Source organism: Lichenostomus cassidix, chromosome 2 (assembly GCF_008360975.1).
Source record: "Lichenostomus cassidix isolate B80296 chromosome 2, HeHo_3.0, whole genome shotgun sequence".
Taxonomy (NCBI): Eukaryota; Metazoa; Chordata; class Aves; order Passeriformes; family Meliphagidae; genus Lichenostomus; species Lichenostomus cassidix.
The window spans coordinates 113,706,782-113,730,608 of NC_139482.1; the positions used below are offsets into that span (position 1 = coordinate 113,706,782).

The 23,827-nt window shown below is 40.4% G+C and overlaps 1 protein-coding gene across 1 annotated transcript; it reads right to left on the reverse strand.

Annotated features, from left to right (window-relative positions):
* Positions 1 to 780: 780 nt before the first annotated feature.
* Positions 781 to 21,670, reverse strand: BPNT2 (3'(2'), 5'-bisphosphate nucleotidase 2). Its single transcript, XM_085052880.1, has 5 exons — positions 21,132 to 21,670; positions 8,725 to 8,884; positions 7,669 to 7,764; positions 5,661 to 5,822; positions 781 to 4,492 (listed from the first exon to the last, which is right to left on the reverse strand). The coding sequence occupies exons 1-5, from the start codon at positions 21,516 to 21,518 to the stop codon at positions 4,221 to 4,223; spliced, it is 1,077 nt and encodes a 358-aa protein (XP_084909006.1). The 5' UTR covers positions 21,519 to 21,670; the 3' UTR covers positions 781 to 4,220.
* Between the last annotated feature and the right edge of the window lie 2,157 nt (positions 21,671 to 23,827).

Genomic DNA, 23,827 nt, shown 5'->3' on the forward strand with positions numbered 1-23,827 from the left:
CTAACCCCTGAAAGACAAGAAAAATGCAACAATCAATGCAATTAAAAAAAAAGAAACAGAAATAAGTGTCCTCTGTTGTATCTTCTTCAGAACAGCCATCTGCTTCTTTCCTCTCTGCTGCTAGAGTTTACTTCAGAAAACAGATCTATAAAGAGGTTGGGCATAACTAGGGAGACAGTAGCCTAGAAAAGCAGTTTTCTTTGAGGGAAACTGCCACAGCAATGACATCCATGGGACAACGAAGCAGCCAATCTCCACTGGCATAACACAGCAGAGGCCCAGAACAACACTTGGTCACTTCTCACTGCATGATTCTTGGGTGGATTCCTTGTTTTACACCTTTAAATCAGGAATATACAATACTGCACCGCTGTTGTACAACTCCAACAGATAACAGGATGCTACAAAGACATTGGAATACACTTATTCAAAAACATAAAAGCAAAGATGAACTCCAGTATTAACTCCCCTCCCCAGCCCTTATCTCCAGTCACTGGCCACCTAAAAAAAAAAAAATAAAACTTTTCTCACACCTGAAGCCAGTAAGAAAATCTGCCCCCTCTAGCAACCATGAAGTAAAAGTAAATATGTGAAACAAAATCACTAGAAGACTTTGCAGCTTCACTTATATGGTTAATTCACTATCCAAGCCGTATCTGCTAAATATTTTCATATCATTACATGTTCTGTAGATCAGAACAAATAGCTCTTATATAAGTCCATCTGTAAGTCTGGCAAACAGGTTAATCTCAAAACCAGTTAAATACAATATTCAACCCATTTATTTCTGTCTCCATTTATTTAGAAAATATTCATTCAAGGAATGAAAGCCAGGACTCTTGGTACAGTACCAGGTATTACCTATGCTACCATACACTCTTTTTAGCAGAATGAAAAAGAGAAAATACATACAGTTTTAGAATAATTTCACTTGCAATTACCTTAATTATAATAGTCACTCAAAAAAATCCACCATTGGAAAACCAGTGCTAAAATAATACAATCTCTTACTTCCCTTGAACGATAGAGCTAGAATTATACCATGACTTTTTTCTTAATTAAAATTTTTAAAAAATATATACTTTTGTAGGACCCACCTACACCATGCAATTGTTTTAAGTAGCATCCCTAAAAATGGTGTAAGACAGCTTTATGTGGAAAAGGCTAAGACTTAAAGAACACTCTTGCAGTCCAACAGTGAGATGTGCTTATGGTATAAATTCCTATCCCTCTGGGCATAAGGTTAAGTCACATACACACTGATAAAACCAAATATCTAAGCCAGAACAGCAGAACATTTTAGGATGAAGTGTAAACACAGTCAAAGAAATGATACACTGAGTTTTAACACTATACAAAGAAACAAAGCACACTGGGACGTGTGCACTAAGCAAGCACTTGTGAATACTTGCTGGTCTGCATAAGTTACATTTATTGCAAAATGACATCTGAAACTGATATTCACCAGCTGCTCACCTAGTCTCGCACCAAAGCGGCTACTCTTTAAATCACACCAGGAGACCACAAGCACTACCTCAGCCCTCAGCTGTGGGAAAGCTCTGCAAGCTCAGGCTCTACTACAAGTAATTAACTGGGCATCACACTCTCACCTCTTACTCAATTTCACAAGGAGTGAGATTAGGCCAACAATGGTCCCCTGTGAAAGGTGCTGAACGCTGTGATCCATTGCAACAAAGCAATTCAGAATAGCAATGTGTCTAAACAAGCACAAGTCCTCCTAATGGAAGGCTAGGCATTTTAGCCAGCATATGGCAGGAAGGATAGGAGGGCCCTTCCTAAGGTACCTTGTTTTCCTAAGAAAAAATAACTTCGGCAAATACTTCTGTTCATTACTCTATGCCTTCAACTAAGATACAAGTAAGCCCTTGTACATTACATAACATTTTTCATTTCCCATACAGGAAGTCTGATCACAGCTTATGCAAGGAAGTGATAGAAAACATTCCCCAAAACAAAAGCAGTCCAATTCTCACAAAGTATGTTTACATAGGATTTCACACTGATTCTAAAACCACAACTTGCCACAGACTGTCTTAATTGCCTATTAAATATTGTGCATTCAATCTCTGTGACCCAATAAGGTTTTCAGACTAGGCTAACTATGGCTATTTCTCGTATTTAAATTTTAATCCGTGTTCTTTAGCAAATAAACACATAAATGGCTTTTTTAAAAATTAGGCTTCAAGACATTTATATCAGCCTTAAAAAGCTTCAATCTTCTTGTAAAATATTATTAAAACCTTGATAAATATTTTTTTTTTGTTTTTCAGTGAAGTTTGGAAGCTCAACAACTTTTTGAAATAGATCAGATCCTTCTTAAAAAGGGCATGATCACTTATTTGTCATACCACATAGCAGTTTATTCAATTTAAGAACTGAAAATTAAATTGCTTTGTGTATTATCTACATGTGTAAAAGTTATTTTCAAAGAGCAGCAATAGTGTCCATGTTGAAAAAGAACTTCTCCAAAAACTACCTGTACCAAAAAGCTCCTAGGACTAAGCTTCAATCTCCTTTGCCAGTAAGTAGAAGTCTTTATCTGTAGTTATGCAACATCTAGGAGGTCTTTTGGAAATGTGAGCTTCTGCTAGAAGTTGAAAGCAGTATCTAAACATTCTCCATTACTGACCCAAGGAGAAAAATTTCTTTTTAATCAGAACAGCAGTTCTTATTAACAGCATGAAAGCAGTTAAAATTAAAGAATTAAGGGTTTGAATCAAGCAGCCTAAGCCTACACTGAATAACTTTGAACAAAAAATATCTATATTAACTAAGAATTTTAGCATTCTTGAGGTGAGAGGGGCAGCTTATTTTCTGGTAATTCAAATAACAGCAACATTTTAACCCTCTGAAGTCCTTCAGGGGGATGCAAAGAACAGCAACGCAGATGGTTACATGTTTGGAGATAGAAGTCCGCATATTTTAGAGGTACCACAAATTGTCATTTGATATCAAAGGACCCACATTCTGTTCTATATGTACTGGATTGCAAAGAACATTTTTCAATAAAGTTTTGCAGACCCTGCTGTACATCAAGTGCCACATGTTCTTCAAACTTGCTTAAGCAGATTCAAGCTCAAATGGTCTCTCTCTCTGTAAATTACCACAAACCAAATAACCACAAGCTGTTCAGAATGGCTGCAGAGCATTCTGCAGAAAAGAGTGTGCTGCAAGCTAAGACAACAAAGCTATTCCTGGGGTTGTAGAAAAATTGCTGGTTTATATCTTGTGTTGGAAATGGAAATAACCAGTCAACCTACTGTTTCTGTTAAACTCATTCCCTATGATTCTGTCCAATGGAAAGAAAATTCAAACAAACTAAATAACTGAAGGAAGAAGCTGCTTCTATAGGCACAAACACCACATGATGAACAAGCCCTACATCAGAGAAAAATCTTGCATGCATCTTCAACATTGCTTGCAGAAATCAAGGACAAGAAGTAACTGCTAAAAGCTATACAAGGAAATGCTGCCTTCTTCTAAAAAGGTGTAAGGAAATAATTACACTGATTAATAAAACACCGATATTCACAACCCACCTGAATTATAACTGGTTTACAGCTTCAGGAAAGAAGTCAAAATAGTACAGAACATCTCTTTTTTTCTCTTAAAAAGCAGAAAGAGTGCCACACTCTCAAAGATAAACTGTTGCTGCATATAGATTTGAATCAACCACCTTGTGCTTTCCATTCAGGGGATATGAAACATGAGGTCATGATTCCTGATAAACTGTTTACAGTTATCAGATGCCTACACAAATCAAGTTTTTTTCCCTACCTAATTTATTATGGTATCACTAAAACTACAGTAAGATGTAAAGGGTTTCAAGAAATTCCTGTGAGAAATACTTAGGTTATTTTATGAAAAAATTTGTATTTTTCTTTAGTTCACCCATGTTCACCAATATATATGGTAAATGCACCTTGAGTATAAGAACAGCATGAAAGCAGTCTGAAAAAAATAAAACATGGAAACTGATGTGAGAGACCATAGGCCTCTTTCCTACTTCTGATTATTATTATTTTATTCTTTTTAAATACCACCACTGACAAAACCCAATGCAAGATATAGTCCCCAAACCCACACCAAACTGCTTTGCTTTGCTGTGCACCTTTTCCAGCAGGTTTTCATGCCTGCTTCTTCAGACAGAGCATCTGGAGGCTACAAAAGCACAACTTGTACTTTTCCATCAGTCACGTTTACTTGTGTGATGTTTTTTCCAGATCTGGAAGTTTTTCAATTAGTGCTTTATGGTTCATGTTGATACTGGCTATAAGTCCTCCTTCATTGCCATCTGAGCCAGTGTAACTGATTTCTTCACCAGTCAGGGTAGTCATATGGCCACCCAATGCTCTCAACACTGCATTTCCAGCACATATGTCCCACTTCTTAATGTAGGTGACATGGATATACACGTCAGCTTCTTCTTGATTCTTTTCAGGCACATCAAGAAGGGCCAACACTTTATAACCTAGAAGAAATGGGCAGAGGTAAAAAACAAAAAAAAAATTAAACTAAGTTTTCCTGTCAAAAGCCATTAAAAGAACACCACCAGAAACTCAAATAGTTCTGGCTCTTATGTTCACGCACTTTTTTCTCAATCCCAGTATCATGCTGCAGTCTATCTTTTTCTCCCTGGCTTTTTATTACTATAGAAGGAAGATGTTTACACCATTCTTTAATGAAGCAAATCAGTCCATGGCCTTCCCCTTTATTATTTATTATGCTGTATGAAGTAAGTGCTCAAAACAGTGTTCTCTCTTTTATGGAATTTTTTCAAATTTTCAACTCTTTGACCAATATTCTTATTTCATTAATCAGTTCCTTTTTCATCTTCTTAAACAGAGTCAAGCCCTGGACAAGACCTGCTATAATCAGTTCCACATTCTTGGTCATTTAGATTCATTATTGAGAAGCAATGCAAGACCTTCTTGACTAAACAATCTGTAAGGGAGCGCTTGCTTTTTGTATTAAAGTTGCAGAAAGACACATTTCTGTAAAATTCAAATTTTGCATGACTTTTCTGAGACTTTAGAACTTCTCTTGTTTCACCCTGGTGCCTCACATATTTACATTCTGACAGTAATATGCACAAGGACATAGCATAAGTAAAAAGTATTCTAAGATTTCTTTAAATTGAGTATGAGGCAGATTAAAATGGACTTCAGTGATACTAATTTTCTCTTTTGACATAAACGCAATAAATAGTATCAAACTTTAAAGGTATTTTTCTTAACTTTTTTTTAATCAACCATACTAACAGTTAACTAACAACCAAAAGATTCTCTTCCATGATTCTGCCTGTGGTCACACAGCCCTTTTTCTCCCACCGAGGCATCAGTGCCTTCAATGAACATACATCAGTGTGTTTCAATGAAAGGACCACAGCAACATTGCTGACGCAGGCTTAGAGTCAGTAAAACATACTGACTTGTGAACAGCCTGAAGTCTGAACCAAGGTTCCTAAACACAGGAAAAACTGTGTCCCTATTGTCAAGTGCTTGCTTTTAGGGATGTGAAGGTCAAAAGGCAAGAGGAAAATGAGGAGACACCACAGTTACATCCTTTTGTCTAGCAACAGCTACACCATTAAAACATTCAGAAGCAATAAAATGGATAGGATGCATTAATAACCAAACCTGCTCCACCAGCGGGGATTATCACAGTTTTATTTCCGAATGTCTGCCGTGCAACCTGCTCAACTTTTCCTGCATGGGAGCGGGACACAATAATCCTTGGGGTCTTCTCATTGTAGGAGGAACGAGCTTTTACATTGGACCCACCATCCACCATTGCCCAAGCTACAAGAGAAATAAAAACTTTGCTAAAATTTACAGAAGACAATCTCTGTGAAGTGTGAAGATAAAAAGGTACTTATCTAAGAATATGTAATTGATACCTCTGACATAATATCTCTCACTGCTTTAAAAGAGAAAGGGCTAACAGAGGATGGGGTGCATACCCACATGTGCACACAAGGGAAGAGAAACAGGCCACACACACATTGGTGCATATGGCATTAACCCAAACCTGCTCTTGTGTGATACTTCCAAGAAACAGAATAAGAGGGAAAAATCCCATGTAGTTAATATTTATAACTTGCAACTGGAAAACAACCAAAGTTTAAAGGATGGCTCCTAGTCAGAAATACATCTAGTATTTCCTCCAACAATGTTTTTATGTAAGAACAAAAAGGCCCACTACCTTTTAAAGCAGATACCAAACACGTTATGGAGTCATTTTGTTCATAAAGATAGTAATGCTAAGAAAAGAAATCGCTCAGGAGGACAGTGCTACAAAGAAAAATATTTGATGTTGTGTTTTAGAGAACTGGATTTAGAATACACAACTTCCCACTTGTTTCATCATGAGGTTCAAAGCCAAGCTTGGTAGGTGGCATCCCCTAACCATTAATCTGACATTTACTTAGTAAACTACCCAGCAATTTCATCTCAGTAGAGAGCCATATTGTTTGGCAACAGACTAAGCTATGTGTAATAACAATGCTGACTGCCCTTTATTGCTTTGTATTTGTGTGGTAGTATTAGGAACAATCTGACTCAAAACATATTGGTATTTCCAGCTTGGAAAATGAATACTTGTCACACAGAATGACAGAATTCATTGCCCTGCATCTGATTCCATGTCTGAACATTGCACACTTCACTATTATTAAAGGAGAAAATTCTCAACATTACAATGCTAAAAACCATTTTTTCAGACAGGAGTTGATAACTGAAAAAATATGTTCCCAAACCTCCAAGATTCATGAAGAATATTGGAATATAGCATATACTTAAATGACTGGTAATGAAATTCATATTTATAGACAGTAAAATTTTTAGCACAAAATGATGAGTGTTCAGTGGGCCAAAAAAGGAGAACAAACACAAAATGCATTTATTCAGACTTAGTTTTTGTGCCAGAGCTACTGCAGAACTTCAGAACTCTAGAGGTCAGTATTGCCTAAGGGAAAATGTAAACAACAATTTCTGTTTTAAATACACAGTAAGACATGAATACTTAAACTGCTTTGAAGCTTTCAAAAGAGCATGCAAATTGCCAAACTTGCAGCAATGCTCACCGATACATCATTAATACTAAAGAATTAATTACTTCACAGTTGTGGCATTAAAAGCATGTCAGATAATCAATAAGGCTATGCTAGACAGTCTTGCCTGTTACATACAAACAGTTGCCACTAAGATCCTTAATCAATCTTTTTTTATTCGCACCAAATAAACACCAGCTCCTCGGTATATTATCGTAGACCCAAGTTATTCTGCTAAATGAGCAAGGTACTCTTTTCTGCTTAAGACTAAAAGCACACATGAAACTGGTCAGCATTTGTAGGTTTAACTTTTTTTTTTGCTAGAAGCACTCTGATTGAAGGGATCTTTGCTCTTAAACATATTTTCATTTGGTTTGTTTTAAATGCATCATTTTTATGTTAAGCAAGGGCAGCATTTTCCTTTGTGGTTTTACAGCACAGAACACATCTGCAGCTCTAACTGTGAGGTTTGCTGCAGTGCCCTTTTGCCCCTGGTACCTATTTTCTCATTTATACCTACAGATGTTCTCTCAATCTCAAATTTTAATTAGCACTATGACTAACTATGATGGAAATATGTGAAGGCATGAAGGTACCTGTGTATGATGAGAAGGGCTTGTGTATCACTCCTATTACTGGTTTACCATTTACAGCCACACAAACCATTGTCGTGACATACTGTCGAAGATCCTCTGTGGGGCAAAACAACAAAGTGAGCAAGTTTACAATCAGATGCCAAGAATACAAAAGGAAAAGAGACACGAGATTATAGCAACATTGTTCTCCGAAGCCTAGTTTACATTCTGCCTCTTACAGTTATGTAACTTTGATGTATCTTCAAATAACCTTGCAGTTTTCAAAAGATTTTAAAGACTTTTCAGCTTTCCAGCAATTTTTCCTGTTCAGTAGATGTAACCTGTACTCCTACCAGATCTAATGCTAACAGCTCTGTCTTATGCAACACATGTTTTTATGGAAATTTGTGCTTATGCATTCTCCCTTCTTTGCCTCATCTCCTATCCTCTATTGGTTCAAAAATGGTAATTCAAAAACCAGAGAACATTCACTGGAAAGGATGTTTGTATCAATGAAATAGTTACCAAAAAAAAAAAAAATCCCCTTTTTCTATTTGTTTCTTAGTACTTATCAGCAGGAATTTCAGTTGGATTGCCTTGAACTGCTTATGTGACATCCTAGAATGTTTGAAAAGGGGGAAGACTGAATTATGCATACTTTTTTGAAAAATGACAACAAAAAATTTCTTATATCAAGTTAAATAGTTAGTATTCTCTTTAAATAAACAAAACCAAAAATCTACGATATTTACTGTTGCCACAGTAAATTCAGTAATGACTGAAATAAAGAAATATGTAATTCCAGTAGAATCCATAATTGACAGTTACTATTTATTATAGCAATTACTTAGTTGCAAGGACACCAAAGTAATTTTAGAACTGGAATATGTAAAAGTAAATGCTGTGATTTGAGAACTACAGAGATTTCATTATGCAATTTGTTCAATTAAATCACGCTAACTTTAACATAAGACACTTTAACAAGAGAAGTCATTTTAAATACTTACTATTTTGTCTCCAGTGTAAAAGGCAAACATCAGAATTACACACATGATTTGTCAACAGAGAGTCAGCTACCTGTGTATTCTTGTGTAGCATCTAATGGATCAATCCAGACAGTAACACTTTCTGCTGGCACCTCTTTAGGCTGTATTTTCTGCTTTATGTCTTCAGGAATACTGCGATCCCAGGAGACTGTCTCCTGATCAGCTGTGTCAACACGCTCCTCAGAATTTATCTGTGGGAAGACAACAAAACCAGTTGCATTAACTTATCAGACAAAGTAACTGCAGCTCTTGGGGAAATCACAGGTTTGCTCACATTTTCTCTTTCCTTCTTCACCTAAAATGCAGGAATTAGTAATTTTTTTAGCAACTCACAGGCTATTATGGTCACATGACAAGCAATGCAAACCCACAATCCAGAACTTTACTGTGAACCACATCACAGCTGGACACTGTTGCTTTGGCTGCAGCTCTCCCTACTGAACATTCCCAAAGAGTGAATCACATTTTTTAAAATCAATATTTAAATGCAGTTGCTTCAAGGACTACAGGCAGAACATGCGACTCAGGAGAATCACGCAGTACACAGAGGGTGGGGGGGGTCTAATAGTCAATTTATACAGACCAGTAGATGCACATGGAAATGTACAGATATACTATCACCAGATATTGTGCAGACTGTGTATGTCTTGGCAAAGTAGGAATCTTAGTATATTCCTGCTGCTGGCATAGAGTTACAACTAGAAATTTAAGCACCTCAACTGAATTTAACCATTACACAACTGTCAGATGAATGTTATTTCACAAACAAGTTACCAACATCCCATACACATCTTTAGGGTAGGCTGGGGTAAGGTCCTAAGATGGCACATGAAGAACATTTATAAACAGCAGTCAAAGGTCACATTTAAGCCTACTGTCACCTGCTGTCCAGCTTAATGAACTTTATTCCACGCCAGAGGGCATTTCACTACATCAAGCAGAGTTTGTCCGAGCAGCAGAGCACAAAGCACCACTCTGCTGAATGGAGTAATGATCTGCAAAACCCAATGCAATGTCCTTGTGACTCCAGTAGTACAGTATTTTTGGATGACCAGAGATGAATTTGTCCCAAAAGTTGTAGGCAAGTGACATGGGAAGACAATGAAAATGAAGGAGCTATCAGATGTTTGAATTTGGCAGACTTTATATGAGCAGGATTTTTACATAATTCATATCATGAAAAGAAAAGGCATCACACACCTCAACTGTAACAGGTTATTAGCCAAGAGTTAAGGGCCCTTTTCTCCAAGAGAAGTCAAAATGAAAAAGGAAGCAGAACTGCAGCAACTCCAGCCATACATCATAGCTGTCTTCTCATGTAAAAACAGTACTTGAAACATTAAATGCCAAACATGGAGCTCTTGAAGTTGCCGTGACATTTACAAATTAAATACCTGTCACTGTACAATAAACCTGACGATTGCATTTTCCCCTAGGGAAAACAGTCCTGCAAAGTCAAGATGAGTAGTTCCACAGACTTGGCAGTCTCAACACAGCCCCTGGGCAGTCAAAGTTCCACTACAGCACATGATATACCATCATAAAAAAAACATTTCCTCAACAGAAGAAAGGGGCCTCCAAAAAGTTAAAGGGTTGGAACAAATGCTCAAAAGGAAGAATATCTTGTTAAACCTGTTGTTACAGTACACTAGAATTCAAAGTCTGAAACTATCTGAAATGTACTGTTTTCAGCAAAAGACCACCTACTAGTTCAGATTTTGTAGCAGTGGCTATGACACTGCAGCATTTAAAATGCTTGTGAGGAGTCTCTCTCAACAGACATGATTATTCCACTAGAAAAAAACTGGGGAGATAAAGTCATTATCACTAGAGTGATATTTACTTTCTTGACATTATCAAGAAAGTAAAAAATAACCCCAAAACCAAAAAACAAACAACCCCCAACAAACAAACAACAACAAACGAACAAAAAAACACAGCCCAAAATGAAAAAAAAACCAAACCAAAAAAGAAAAACAAAACCAAAAAAACCCCACACCAACAGAAACCTCAACAATCAGGTCATTAGTTCTTCCACTCATATGACCATTTAGTCTGTAGCCCTGGCTGAATATTTGCCTGAGAGGGGCTCACCAACCCTTAAAACTGAGAGCTTCTTCTATTCCTCCTTTTTTTTTTTTTTTTTTTTAATGCAGGAAAATACACCTGGAAAACATGCCATTGTGTAAATTCCATGTTCCTATTTGTCATTCTCACTTGCTGGCAGCCTTCAGAGGCCATGAACTTACACTTTAAACTTTTCTGAAGTGATATGGATATGTAGTACAATGCAATTGCAAATCTTCACTCATAAATTAGGAGTAGCTATGGTAGAAAGACCTCACAACAAGTACTTCAGACACTGGAGCTTATTTCAGCAAGACACTCTGAGGTTAATTGCCTAATAGCTATAAGGTCTAAAAGCCCATCTGAGGAAATTTTGGGAGCTCAGCACTGACGCCAAGCTTAACTACATTTTGGCAATCTTCCCCAGCAATGCTTGAAGCAAAAGCCCTCATCACAAAGAACTGCATCAAACACAGAGGTTTAATAAAATGTATGTAAATCAGTGCATGGAATACTGCTGAAAAGTGAAAAGAAAACCAACCCAAAACCATTATTTCATAAACAAGGCAGTCTGGCTGCATCTCACCAGTACAGAACTTCCTCAAAACCAGCCTGCAAGGTGCAGGAATTCCATAACAATTGAGGGATGCTGCTCGTGGGAGCCAGCAGCAGAGGTCCAATACCAATACCAGGATCAGTCCATGGTGTGCCTTCCAAAACACCCAGGTGTTTCCAGCCTTCAGAAACCTCTGCACAGAGAACACTCCCCTCCAGCACCTTAAAGATGGGAACACAGATCTACTCAGGAACGCAGGAAGCAACTCCAGTGTACTACAAACTTGTCTGGATAAATGCAGCACTCTGAACAAACAGCCAACAGTCCTGACACTTAAAGACTTCAGGGAACCTCACAGTGGCTCTTTGTCCCGTGCTGGTTTACTCCCTACCAGCACTTCATGCTGTCTTTGTGGCAGCTCATCACCCAAACCGCCTACTTGAATATTAGCTAGCTGTCCCTGGCATGATGCACAACTTCAGCCTTTTTCCTGGTGTGAAAGAGTGGGACACAACTGTAGTTTTGCCTTTGAATTCACCCATTGAAGCTAAATTAAAGTGAAAAAATGTATGCAAACACCACCTCCACCCTCCCCCCCCAAAAAAAATAGGAGCTTCTGTTCAAATACTTAGTTTTTTAAACTTACATCAGTACATGAAAATGCAATACTTTTCTTAGAAAGCGTTTGGGGGCATGTGAATTTTTTTTAAATTTAGTACTTCCTCTCCTTCCCCACATACTTCTACAGCTCAATACTCATTTTATATTTTAATATGCAAATAATCCAGTATCTCAAAAAATATACGTTAGCACACCACTTTATTCCTGAGAGCATCAATATCCCCAACTGCCAATTATGCCCTCTCAAATACAAATCGTAGTCCTGTTTTATTAGAAAATAAAACAAGAACAACACAAATACTATCACACCTATATTATTCAGTAGAAATACTAATTATGCTACTCAAACTGGAAAAAAACCCACCAAAAAAAAAAAAACCCAAAAGAAAACCAACCCAATCTATTCTATGATTCAATGGGTAAGTCTATGGATTTGAATGGGACTATGGAAATGAAAAGCCTGGAGGCCTGGAAGCCTGGAATGTGCACAGGTGAACATTGGTAAAACATTAATAGGTATTTGTTTTTCTGTTTTGTTGATGCACTGATGCTGCACGACCTACACAGCCACTTCATCAGTGATTATGTGGTGTAAGCATGATGCATGCCCAAGACTCAAACTTAACTTTGCCACCTGTATTCACCTGACACGAGATACAGCTAAGAAGTGGAGAGACAAAAGTAACTAAATGCAAACATTTTCAAACAATAAACTAACAGTGATTCTGACACCTTCTTTCTGAGTGACTGGGAAATGTCCTCTGTGGACAGTGGAAGATATTTCATAGCTACATACACCCTCTGCATAATAGTCCAGAGGAACCAGTAAGAGTTCAGGTTCATGTCTGTCCAATCTAGCAGCCTTCTGTGATGGACTCACTGCAACAGTTGACATGGAAAAACCAACTGGTGTCATCTACCTAGACTTCTGTAAGGCCTTTGGCACAGCCCCACATGACATCATTACCTCCAAATTGGAGAGACATGGATTTAAAGGGTAGACTATTCAGTGGATAAGGAATTGGATGGAGCCATGCAGCCAGGCAGTGGTAGTCAATGGCTCTACATCCACATGGAGGCCAGTGAAGAATGATGTCACTCAAGGCTCCATTTTGGGACTGGTGCTCTTTTATATCTTCATCAATGACAATAGTAAGATCAAATGGACCCTCAGCAAGTTTGCAGATGATGTGAAGCCAAGCAGTGCACTTGACACAACAGAAGGAAGGGACACCATCCCGAGGAACCTGAACAAACTTGAGAATTTGGCTCACAAGAACCTCATGAGTTCTACAAGCCCAAGTGTAAGACGGACTGGGCTGGGGCAATCCCAAGCATGAGTACAGACTGGGAGAACTCATTGGAAGCAGCATAATGGAGACAAACTTGGGGTTTATCATGGATGTGTCCTCACAGCCCAAATGGCCAACTATCTCCTAAGATGCACCAAAAAAGCAGCATGGCCAGCAGGCCAGGAAATGATTTTCCCCTTCTAGTCTGCCCTGGTGAGACCCCACCTGGAGTGCTGTGAACAGGTATGGAGGCCTCAGCACAATCATGATGTGGACCTGTTAGAGTGGGTCCAGAGAAGGGCCACAAAGATGATCAGGGGGATGGAGCACCTCTCCAACGAAGACAGGCTGAGAGCTGGGTCCATTCAGCCTGGAAAAGAGATTGCTCCTAGGAGACCTTAAGGCAGCCATCCAGTGCTTAAGGGGTACTTATACAAATGAGGTAGAATAACTCTCTACATGGACAGATAGGGATAGAATAAGGGGGAATGGTTTCAAACCAAAAGAGGAGAGATTTGGCTTAGATGTTAAGAAGACATTCTTTACTGTGAAGGTGGCGAGACACTGGAACAGGTTGCCCAGAGAAGTTGAAGATGCCTCATTCCTTGAAGTGTTCCAGGCCAGATCAGATGGAGCTTTGAGCAACTTGGTCTAGCGGAAGGCATCTCTGCCCACGGTAGGGAAGTCAGAACAAGATGATCTTTAAGGTCCCTTCCAAACCAAGTCATTTTATGACTCTAGGATACCTGCAACTACACACCTAGGAAGGTGTACTGACCTACAAGATGGCTGCATGGTTGTTCTTATTTGACAGTGCTTCAGGAATGTCACAACTCAGGGAAGTGTGGTTCAACCAGCATTTTCTGGGATATCTTCCCCTTACAGACAGATCCCTTCAGCCACTGCACTGCACTGCACCAAAGAGCAGCCTTATACCCACTGCATTACAAGTCAGACTGTTTTACCTCCAGTGGCTCTTCTCTGTTTTTCTCCTCAAATGTATCAGAGCTGAAAGCTGTCTCAGCTTCTTACTGCATCTGTACATACACAAACTGTGTGAAGGAATCAGATGCCAAAACCTCTGAATGTAAACACCCACTTGACAAGTCAGGATGTATAAATATGCACAACAGGACAGCTCTCTCCAGGAGAGCAAAAAGCACTCAAAGCATCCTATTTCCAGTATCTGAGGAAAGTATCTAACTTACCCTGGTTACAAAACCAGGTTCCACAATCTGTTACAAAGGGAGAGGTGTGCATTCACACCAAGACTTAGCTCACCTGCAGCCAGGACCATTCACGATCCCTCCCTTCCAACTTTCTAATTTGGGGGTGGTGCGTAGCAGTTTTCACTATGAATGAAAGCTGCTTCTTAAAAGCTTAGGTTACTTAACTCCGAAAAGAATGCAAACTGGGAAATCAAAGTACCAGTTCTTTTTGTAAGTTTAAAGTGCTTTTATGCTTTAAAAAATTTGAATAGTAGCCTTACCAGCGTAGTAAAAAAAAAACCCCTAATTTTATTCAATACCCTGATATTTTTAAAGCCAGCTGCTTGCTTTTGAAAAGGTTCTTTTCCTCCTTAGATTACCACAACATATTAGAAAGGAAAAATAAGCTTTCACTGGTGATCTTCATGCCTTTCAAAAATGCTCCTCTTGCCAGAGTTTTGTTATGAAAGAAGACCTTGCTGAATCACATATTTTTCTTAGGAAAAAAAAGCATATTTAAAGATAACTCAATTTAATAAAACTATAAAGTAAATTTGTATATAAATGTGTAAGGTATAAAATCATACAGATGTATAAAATAACAAGAGGTATAAAACCCACTGCTCTCACATTGTCATCTATTTGATCAAAAAACAACAAGAATTTCTATAACTATGCCACAACACCGAAAAAGGACACATGCATTTTTCAAGGCATCTAAGTCCAGACTGACAGAGGTTTTCCTCTACCATCAACTACATATTTTTTTATTTTAGCAACAAGTCGTCACTTAATGCAGGAGCAAGATGACAGAATGTGCAAAGAACAATCTGGACATGCCTAAATGTCAAGAAGCTCAATTAGTGCTTATCAAAACTCATTAGGTGATTTTGGTCATTAAGCCAGCAGGAAAAAGACTGATACAAACACCATTTAATAAATGATAAAGCCATATCCGATGACAACTCTGCTTCTACTGACTTATGGTGAATAGAGGCTGGTGAAAACAACACAAGTGGAATTGAGGGAATCAGCACAGATCACAGGGCTCACTGTTTTCACCAGCAGTCTGCAGAAACAACTAGAATTTTAGGCCAGGAAAATAAAGTGACTTGTTCATTAGCTCACACAAGTGGTTTCAGTAGATGTCAAAATTCTCCATTACAGTTCTATACAGACCCAAGTCTAACAATGAGAAAGGGATGACTTGCTTGTCCTAAGAGTTGCAACATTTCTTTTCATTTTAAGAAAATATCCAAATAAGGACAGATTAGAAATCTACCAGTAAAACAGATAATACCCAGAAAACTTCCACTGTTTGTGAGTGGTTCCACTACTAAGAAATTCAACTCTCCAGATGCTCAGCTGATAGATTAAATACCCCCAGTGTACAAAGAAGCCAAATGAACTACTCGTAATTACACTAGAAAAGATAATCACAGAACTCATTAGCATAAAGTTACAGTCTTTAACTTCAATTTTATGCAGAGAGAGCCGACATAAGTCATCTGGCACAATCTGGAACCTGTGTTAGGAAATGCATCTCCAGACAACACTTATTACTGAGATTTTAGATTGACATTCACACCTCTTGTTTTACTTAGAAACCCATTGGCAGTTGCAAAGATCATCTGGGTCAGAAGAACATCAATTTTATTAAAAGCCCTAAGACCTGAGGAAGCCATTCTCACAACATGAAAAGACAGATTATTGAACTTACTCACTAAAGTCCAATACTTCTGAAGTAGTATTTTGGTTTTTAAACCTACTTTAACATATCAATCTTTCACATAGAATCAGTATCAGCTGCAGAGCTTGCCATCTCAAATGAAATTCCAGTTTTTTAGGTATGATATTTGTCACTGTGGTCAGAGGCCTGCAAACAGTGAGTTTAAACCTATACAGTACTTCAGACAGCCTGATAAAAAAGGAGTGCTTGGAGTCATTAATCTTCAAAAAGTCCAAATAATTTAGAAGAAAATCCAAGTGACATGTTCTTAAATTTTCATTTCAAACGCTTATTCCAGCATTATAATGCACAAGCTTGAAATACGGAATTTATCGTCAGTCTTAACTGGGCAAGAGAAAGAAGAACATTTGGATTCAGGACAGCAACAAGACTCATAAAAGGATGCTCAAAGAGAAAGACTGGGACAGAGGAATACCTGATTTCCACCACAGTCACAATGAAAAGAAAGGGACCAAACAAGACAAAACTACATTCAGTACTTACACTAGAAAGCAAGGCATATAGCTGGAGCAATTCTAGAACAAAAATAAGGCAAAACAGCTCAAAATGAGTGTAGGGCAGAATACAGTCTGACTGCTACAACTGAAGTCTACGTCCCATGGAAATAACTCTAGTACAGCACAGCAGCAAAATAGCAGAACTGTGCAGGACACTTTAAAATTGGCTTTTTCAGTCAGAAGAGAAGAGGTAATGTGGTCAAAGTGCAAGTTCAAGGAACACATTGTCCTCTGTCAATGATTTCTGCCTTTGTGATAAAGTAGGGCTGCTCCTTCAGACGTGCTGAAGATGGGCCATAATGGGAAGTGAACCAGGGTATTCCTAAATAACCTTTAATTTAAATAACTTTTACGTTTTTACTTGGGATACATTCAGTTATCAAGGTCCTGACACAGACCCCTGGACAAATCACATTAAAAAAATATGACTCTGAGGCATAGTACTGAGAGGAACCTTTTACCAGGCAGTGCTGCTGAAACCCTGGTATCATGAGATCATTTCTTCACAGAAGCTCTTCTGGCCAGAACACACCAGTGTGTTTGGCTAGTCTGTAACTGAATTTGGAATGAATGCCTCCCCAGTCCACTCATCACCCAGGTAGGAGGGCTGGATCAAGCATCTCCTTAATCTCCCCACCTAAGATAAGGACTCACAGTCCTTATCACAACACCACTGTGCCAGCACAGTGGTGCCAGCACAGGGCTGCATGGAGAACCAGTGAGAAAAGAAGTAACCCAGAAAAGATTAACAAAATTAATAAAAAATGAAAGAAGCAGAGGTGATTACAGCCAGATCAGAGCTTTAACTCTTCTTAGCACGACAAATAAACCAGGACAACATATTGGTAGTGCAGAGGCAGTAAACACTTCAAGTCAGTAACTGCAGTTAAGAACTTCATCCAGAGAAAGTGATGCATATATTTTTGCATTAAGTACATTTTAAAATCAACTGTACAAACAAGCTTCATTGAATACACATGCAAATACTCATTGCTGGATGTTGAGTGCAATCAGACAACACTAGGTAATACCCAAAGTAGAAATAAGTGACTTGCCTCTTTATTCCTTATCTTTCTCAGGCCTATTTCTGAGGGATACAAAAACACCACCACTAAATCTACTACACAGTGATAAGACACAATTGAGCTGCACCTCTTTGGTGTTACCTAACATAGCTTTGAGAAGCCTTAACTGATGAAAACACATCTATTTATATCAAACAGAATAGCTGATGTAAGCAGTGGAGCTCCTCTGTAAAGACAATACCTCTACTTAAGAGAAAAAAGGAAAACATTTTCTGTGTGGTTTTTTTCCCTCAGATTTTGAAAGGGTTTTTCTTAATAAATCCCAAGTCCTAGTATTATAAGATTTTTCCAGATTTATTTCAGCTTCTGCAAGTCAGAAGCCTAACTCTTCTATCTTCTCTTAATAACCACACTTTAAGACACTCAGATCTGCTTCAGACAGACTGCTTGCATGCTTTCCCTTTCTATGTCCAGAACACAAAACAGGGAATCCAACACTGCCCACTTAAGTTTACTTCAGTTGAAGTAAACTTTACTCAGAGACTTCTCCCCATGGTTATTTTGAAACACTGGAAAGCCATGGCTATAGTTTGGCTGGAAGGGACCTTCCAGATCATCTCACTCCAACCCCCCTGCCATGGGCTGGGACACCTTCCACTAGACCAGGTTGCTCAAGGCCTTATCTCACCTGGCCTTGAACACTTCCAGGGAGGGGTCAATCCACAACTTCTCTGGGCAACCTGGTCCAGTGCCTCACCACTCTCACAGTAAAGAATTTTTTCCTAATGTCCAATCTAAACCTGCCCTCTTTCAGTTGAAAGCCATTCCTCCTTGTCCTGTCACTAGATGCCCTTGTCCAAAGCTCCCCTCCAGCTCTCCTCCAGGCACTGAAAGGCCACTGTAATGTCTCACAGGAGCCTTCTCTTCTCCAGACTGAACAACTCAGTTCCCTTTGCATTACAGCACCTAGTTTTTGTGCTGGTTCATCCTCTTCCTGGCTGCAGCATTTGGCAACAATTTAAGTACTGAGGTACCCCTGTTAAGCTCAAGAACTTCACGATGTGAGAAAAATCAGCATTTTGCATAAGCTTACTCTTGGAATTATTTCAGTTTTTCTTTGACAGCTTTTATTAGCATCATCTTCTCTAGCAAGGAGAGAAGAGGAGGTTTATTTGACTTCAGCAGCATCTTTTATTCTGGAGTGTCACTCTGTACTGGGGGATAAGACTACAGATATAAAGAAAGATGTTTTTTACATGATGAAATTTCTTACTGCCTCAGAAAATCCTCTATAATCCTTATATCTACACCAGAACTCAGCAGGTCTGTTCTATGAAAGAGCTGCAGTCCTAGACAGGTTGTTCTGAAGTTACACTTGAAGGATTAGTAGATTGAGATGATATCTTGTCTTCACACCTGAGAAGCACATACAGGATATATAGAGTAACAGAAAGCATTTATTTTACTTTGGGCAAATGTTTATGAATACATCTTCATCACAGACTTTAGGAGACAAAATGGCTTATCAGTATGTACAGCTTAGTGAATATTTTTTAAACACCACATGAGATAAGCTGTTATTATCCCCATCAAGTTCTTAGAATACTAAACATCCTACAGATGATCTGTCAGACTTAATAACTCCAGATCACCTGAAAAATTTGTCAAGCACACTCATCCTAGACATCCTCAATGCTCGAGCTCAGTCAGCCTAACAAGGTGTGGAGAAAAACAAAAGACATATGTCTTGTATTTTCCAGATAAACAGACCTGTGCACACTTTTTTGGTTTTATACAGCTTTTGAGAACACATCTGCACTTTAAAAAGTACCATGTAATCTTAAAGACAAGCAGCACAAGTCACCTGTGAGAAAAAAAAAAGCTTTTTAAAAGTAGACGTCCAAAGTTAGCACCCTCTGCCAGAAAGACACAAATCAGACTGTCACTGCTAAGAATCTCAGGCCCAAGAGCAGAGTTTACACATGTGACCACAGAACAGACAATACACAGTTCACTGTACTCTTCAAGCCCACACTGAATCCCCAGCCTTCTCTAGAAGCCCAAGCAACTCTTACATCTAGATTAATGAAGTTCCTCCGTCTGTGAAAGTGGAGAAAGTGTAGAGGTTTCAAGCCAGCTAAGCTCTAAAGCCAAGCTTTGTGAGGACACTGAATAAGAAAAGAGAACAAGGGTCAATACTTTTCCTTCCTTTAACACTGGGCCTGTGAAGGTGGCTTGTCACTGACAGACAACCCAGGAAATCTTCAGAACAGAACCTGCATAATCTTTTTGTAGAGGAAGATTAGTCACATATCAAGTTTACTTCAAACATTGAAGAATTTGTTATTTCCTCTAGATTTCATATTCAATGAGTTCTTTACAACACTTTGAAACCCCACCAAAACAAACTAAACACCAAAAAATCCACAAAAAATGCCAACAAACAAAAAACTGCACATTATCCTGTGGAACTTTCAAAACAGCTACTGAAAATTGAGTAAGTACGCAACAACCAAAAACCAGACTTAGCTACTTTTTCCTCAACCTGTCCAGCAGAAGCATGCGATCATCACCTTTTGAGATCCAAATTTAGGGCTTCCTGCCCATTTCAAATGGCCACGAAAAGCTAAGGAATTTAACATCAAGAGACAGAAGTTCCCATTTATTTAAGTGAAACCAGAAACAATGCCAACAAAACCCAAAAAGCCTCAAAGTATAGTTCAAAGATTCGGGTGCGACCTTAAGAGCTAGACCCGGATTTCAGAAGTGGAGGAGAGCAGGAAGGGGTGTACACATCTGAAAGCAAAGTAAACTCATTTTGCTCAGGTAGGCAGTGACCCACAGTATTGACACAGCTGTAATAAGCTATGTATGTATAAGCTGTGCTGATCTGCTGTCCCACAGCCACAAGCACTAAACACTCGGTTATTGCAGTGCTGTTCCTAAGCCTCGAAACTGCTCCCCGCTCTTGGCTCTCCCCATAAATGACGGCAGCAAGGATAACTAGGAAAACAGCGGCATTCCTAATCTCTGCACCTTAACCGGAATTCGCGCTGAGCAGCTAGCTGTATCCTTAACCACAGAGGACATGATCCACAACAGCGAGGCTCAGCGTTTCCCCCTCTCCTCCACGCCCGTATTGTTCGATACTGTTTCACCTCGCGTGGCTTCGCTTGCAACACGCTCCAACCTCTTCCCCTGCAACCCAACACCCACGGCAACAAGCGTGAGGTGGCACTGCCACCAGTTCAGCGGGAGGGGAAGGAAAAGCGCAAACGAGGGCAGCGCTTCCCGCCGACCGGCGGTGCCGGACCGGAGAGGCGCCCGGCGGCGTGGAGCAGCCCAGCGCCGCGGCTGCACACCGGGATCGCAGCCCCGGGCCCGCGGCAGCCCCCGCCCCACGGAGGGCGCCCGGCACCCACCTGCACGGCGGGAAAGGCGCCCTTCAGCAGGTAGAACATCCTGCGGTTGGAGAGGAGGTCGCCGGTGGTCAGCTGCTCCTCGGCCCCCTCCCGCGTCTTCCCCTTCGCCTTGGCGTTGAGGACGTTCCCCTCGCGGACCCGCTTCACCTCCTCCCCGCCCCTCACGGCGGCCAGCACGGACACGGCCAGCAGCTCCCGCAGGTCCACGGCGCCGCCGGGCGCGGAGCCGTGGGGCGTCTCGGGCCCACCGGCCGCCGGCTCGCTCAGCATGAAGAAGGCGAAGCGGCCGGCCAGGAAGCCGGAGTAGAGGTGGTAGAGGACGCCCAGCCCCAGCAGGCAGAACACGGCCATGCCGAGCGGCGAGAGGCGGATGCCCATGGGGGCCATGGCCGCGGGGCGGGCGGGCGGCGGGGCCGGGCGGTCACCACAATGCCATGGCACGGCCGGGACGCTGGGCTCCCGGTGCTGCGGCGGCGCCGGGCCGGCTCCACGCTCGCGGCGAAGGCAGCGCCGTCTGTATCCGGGTCAGGCGGAGGCGGAGCCGGCCCCGCGCACTGAGCATGTCCCGCTGCCCCGCGGCCTCCGCCGGCTCTGCGCTGCTCCGGTGGCAGCCGGGCGGGTTCCCCGCTACCTGCCGGGCACGTACATGGCAGCGCGCACCGTCCGCCGCCCGCTGGTTCTCCTGAGCGCCGGGGTTTGGGGTGATTTTTCCTCTTCTCCCTCTCGGCAGCAGGTGCGCCAGGAGCCCGCAGCGGCGGGGCTGGGGAAGCTGCTCCCTGGGGAAGGAGCCGAAACCGAGCCCGCCCGGGACGCGGGGAAGGAGTTTTCTGATGGAAATCGCTGTTGGCATAAATTACCGATAAATTTCTGCAGATCCACTGTTAGCGGTGCTGAGCATCAGTGCTGAATATCTCTTGTTTCTATCGTGCTGGTTCGGGAAGTTTGGGAGTCTCTGCCCCCTTGTTCCTCGAAGAATTCCTCTCATTCAGTAAAATGAAGCAAATCCAGATGTTTTCTCAACCAAGTGTTGTGATAAAGACCTACCTGTCTTAATTTATACTTTTTCCTTGCACCTCAGTAGTTTTGGGGGGGTTTAAAACTTCATAGCCAGGATGGACATCTAGGGTGGGAACTGGGAAGAGCCTCTGATTTCTTTCTGTTCTCACTTCTGAATCTTTCTAGTAGTTTTCAGTAAGTTACAAACAAAAGAATTATGTTAATTTAACTTTGTTTGAATTAATCACATATTTTTTACTCGAGCAATGTTCTTGTCTGTTGATACACATGTTGTAGAAACAGACCTCTGTAGTGACTCTGGGAAGAAGTAATTACTGGGGATCATGCATTATTACTGTTTTCTTGGGATCTTGCATTTTATTTTTTTTAAGTGGTAAACTTACATAATCAAGAATACAAAAACTCTAAAGACCAAAATTAAGATCAGCCTTGCAAACTGATGTTTCCATATAGTTTCCTCTGCACTTCCATTTTAATGGCATCTACAATTACATGGTTACATATCAAGTGTCCTGCAGAATCACACCCTCTCTGAAGTGCACTTGTATATGCAGGGAGTGAAAATTAAAGGATCAGAGAATGAGCAAGCATTCAGTTTGAAATGGGATCAAGAGTTGAATTTTACTCTTAACTATGCTGGGTTTAAACTGCATGTGCTATTAGCCAAAAACTAGAATGCCCACGTTTTCCAGCTTCCCATTCCTTTTACGGTACAAGTTATTGGTTTTATTGGTTTGTGCGTTGCTGGTTTTGTTTTTCTTTTGTTTGGTATTTTTTTTTCTCTGCAGTTGCTTCTCTGGAAGAGTGGGGAGCTTGAAAGGATAGACTAGTCACTTTCCTTAATATTGATTTCACGGTTCAGCATTTCATATAATAATTAATGGTCAGAAGCTATGCAGCAATACAGGGTTCATATTAGAGTAGACTTGTGTCAGTAATGAGCAATGAATGCAAGGCTTTGCAAATGTGCATAATTTTAATGTGTTCCCTTTTAAAAAAACACTGGGCAGAATAGCCAACAGCAGTGCTGCTTGATGCTATCAATAACAGTTTGTGTGTGTTCAGTAAACAGTAATCTTAAACTCCCCAATGATGGAGGAAACCCAGAAGGAAGAAGACCTGCAACTTTATGAACTGGTTTCTTAATGAAAAGAAAGTGAAATACTAGGCTTTTTGTCCCACTGAAGTTTGCAAAGACTTTACAGAGGTGTAGAAAATTAATGGAATTTTTACTTGCTGCTTACATTTTTATGCCTACAGTAAACATAGACAGAAAATATTAACAATAGTGTAAGCTGTAAAGAGAGTGGTGCACAGAGGGCTCCTTATATCTGTGATACTGTGTGTACCATCTGTGCCAGGTTTCAGAAGAAACTGTTCATTACTGAATGCAATCACACAACCAATAGACAGTATGCTGGCAGCGTGTTTCTCTGTAGCAATCTTACTCTGTAATTACTAATATAATTTTAAAAGGCTGCAGTCCGGCGTCTTCCATGCTGTTTCCCCGAGGTCTCTAGACTGGGTTCCTCATGTTTATCCAGGGTGCTATTGACTTCACCTGGGTTCCAGAATGCCACAGAGATCCTTGCAAAGTGCTCTTGGCAGATGGTATAAAGGTAGTTTAAGCGAGGTTTCTTCATTGCTTCAGCCTGTAAGATGAGTTCCCAGAGACCACA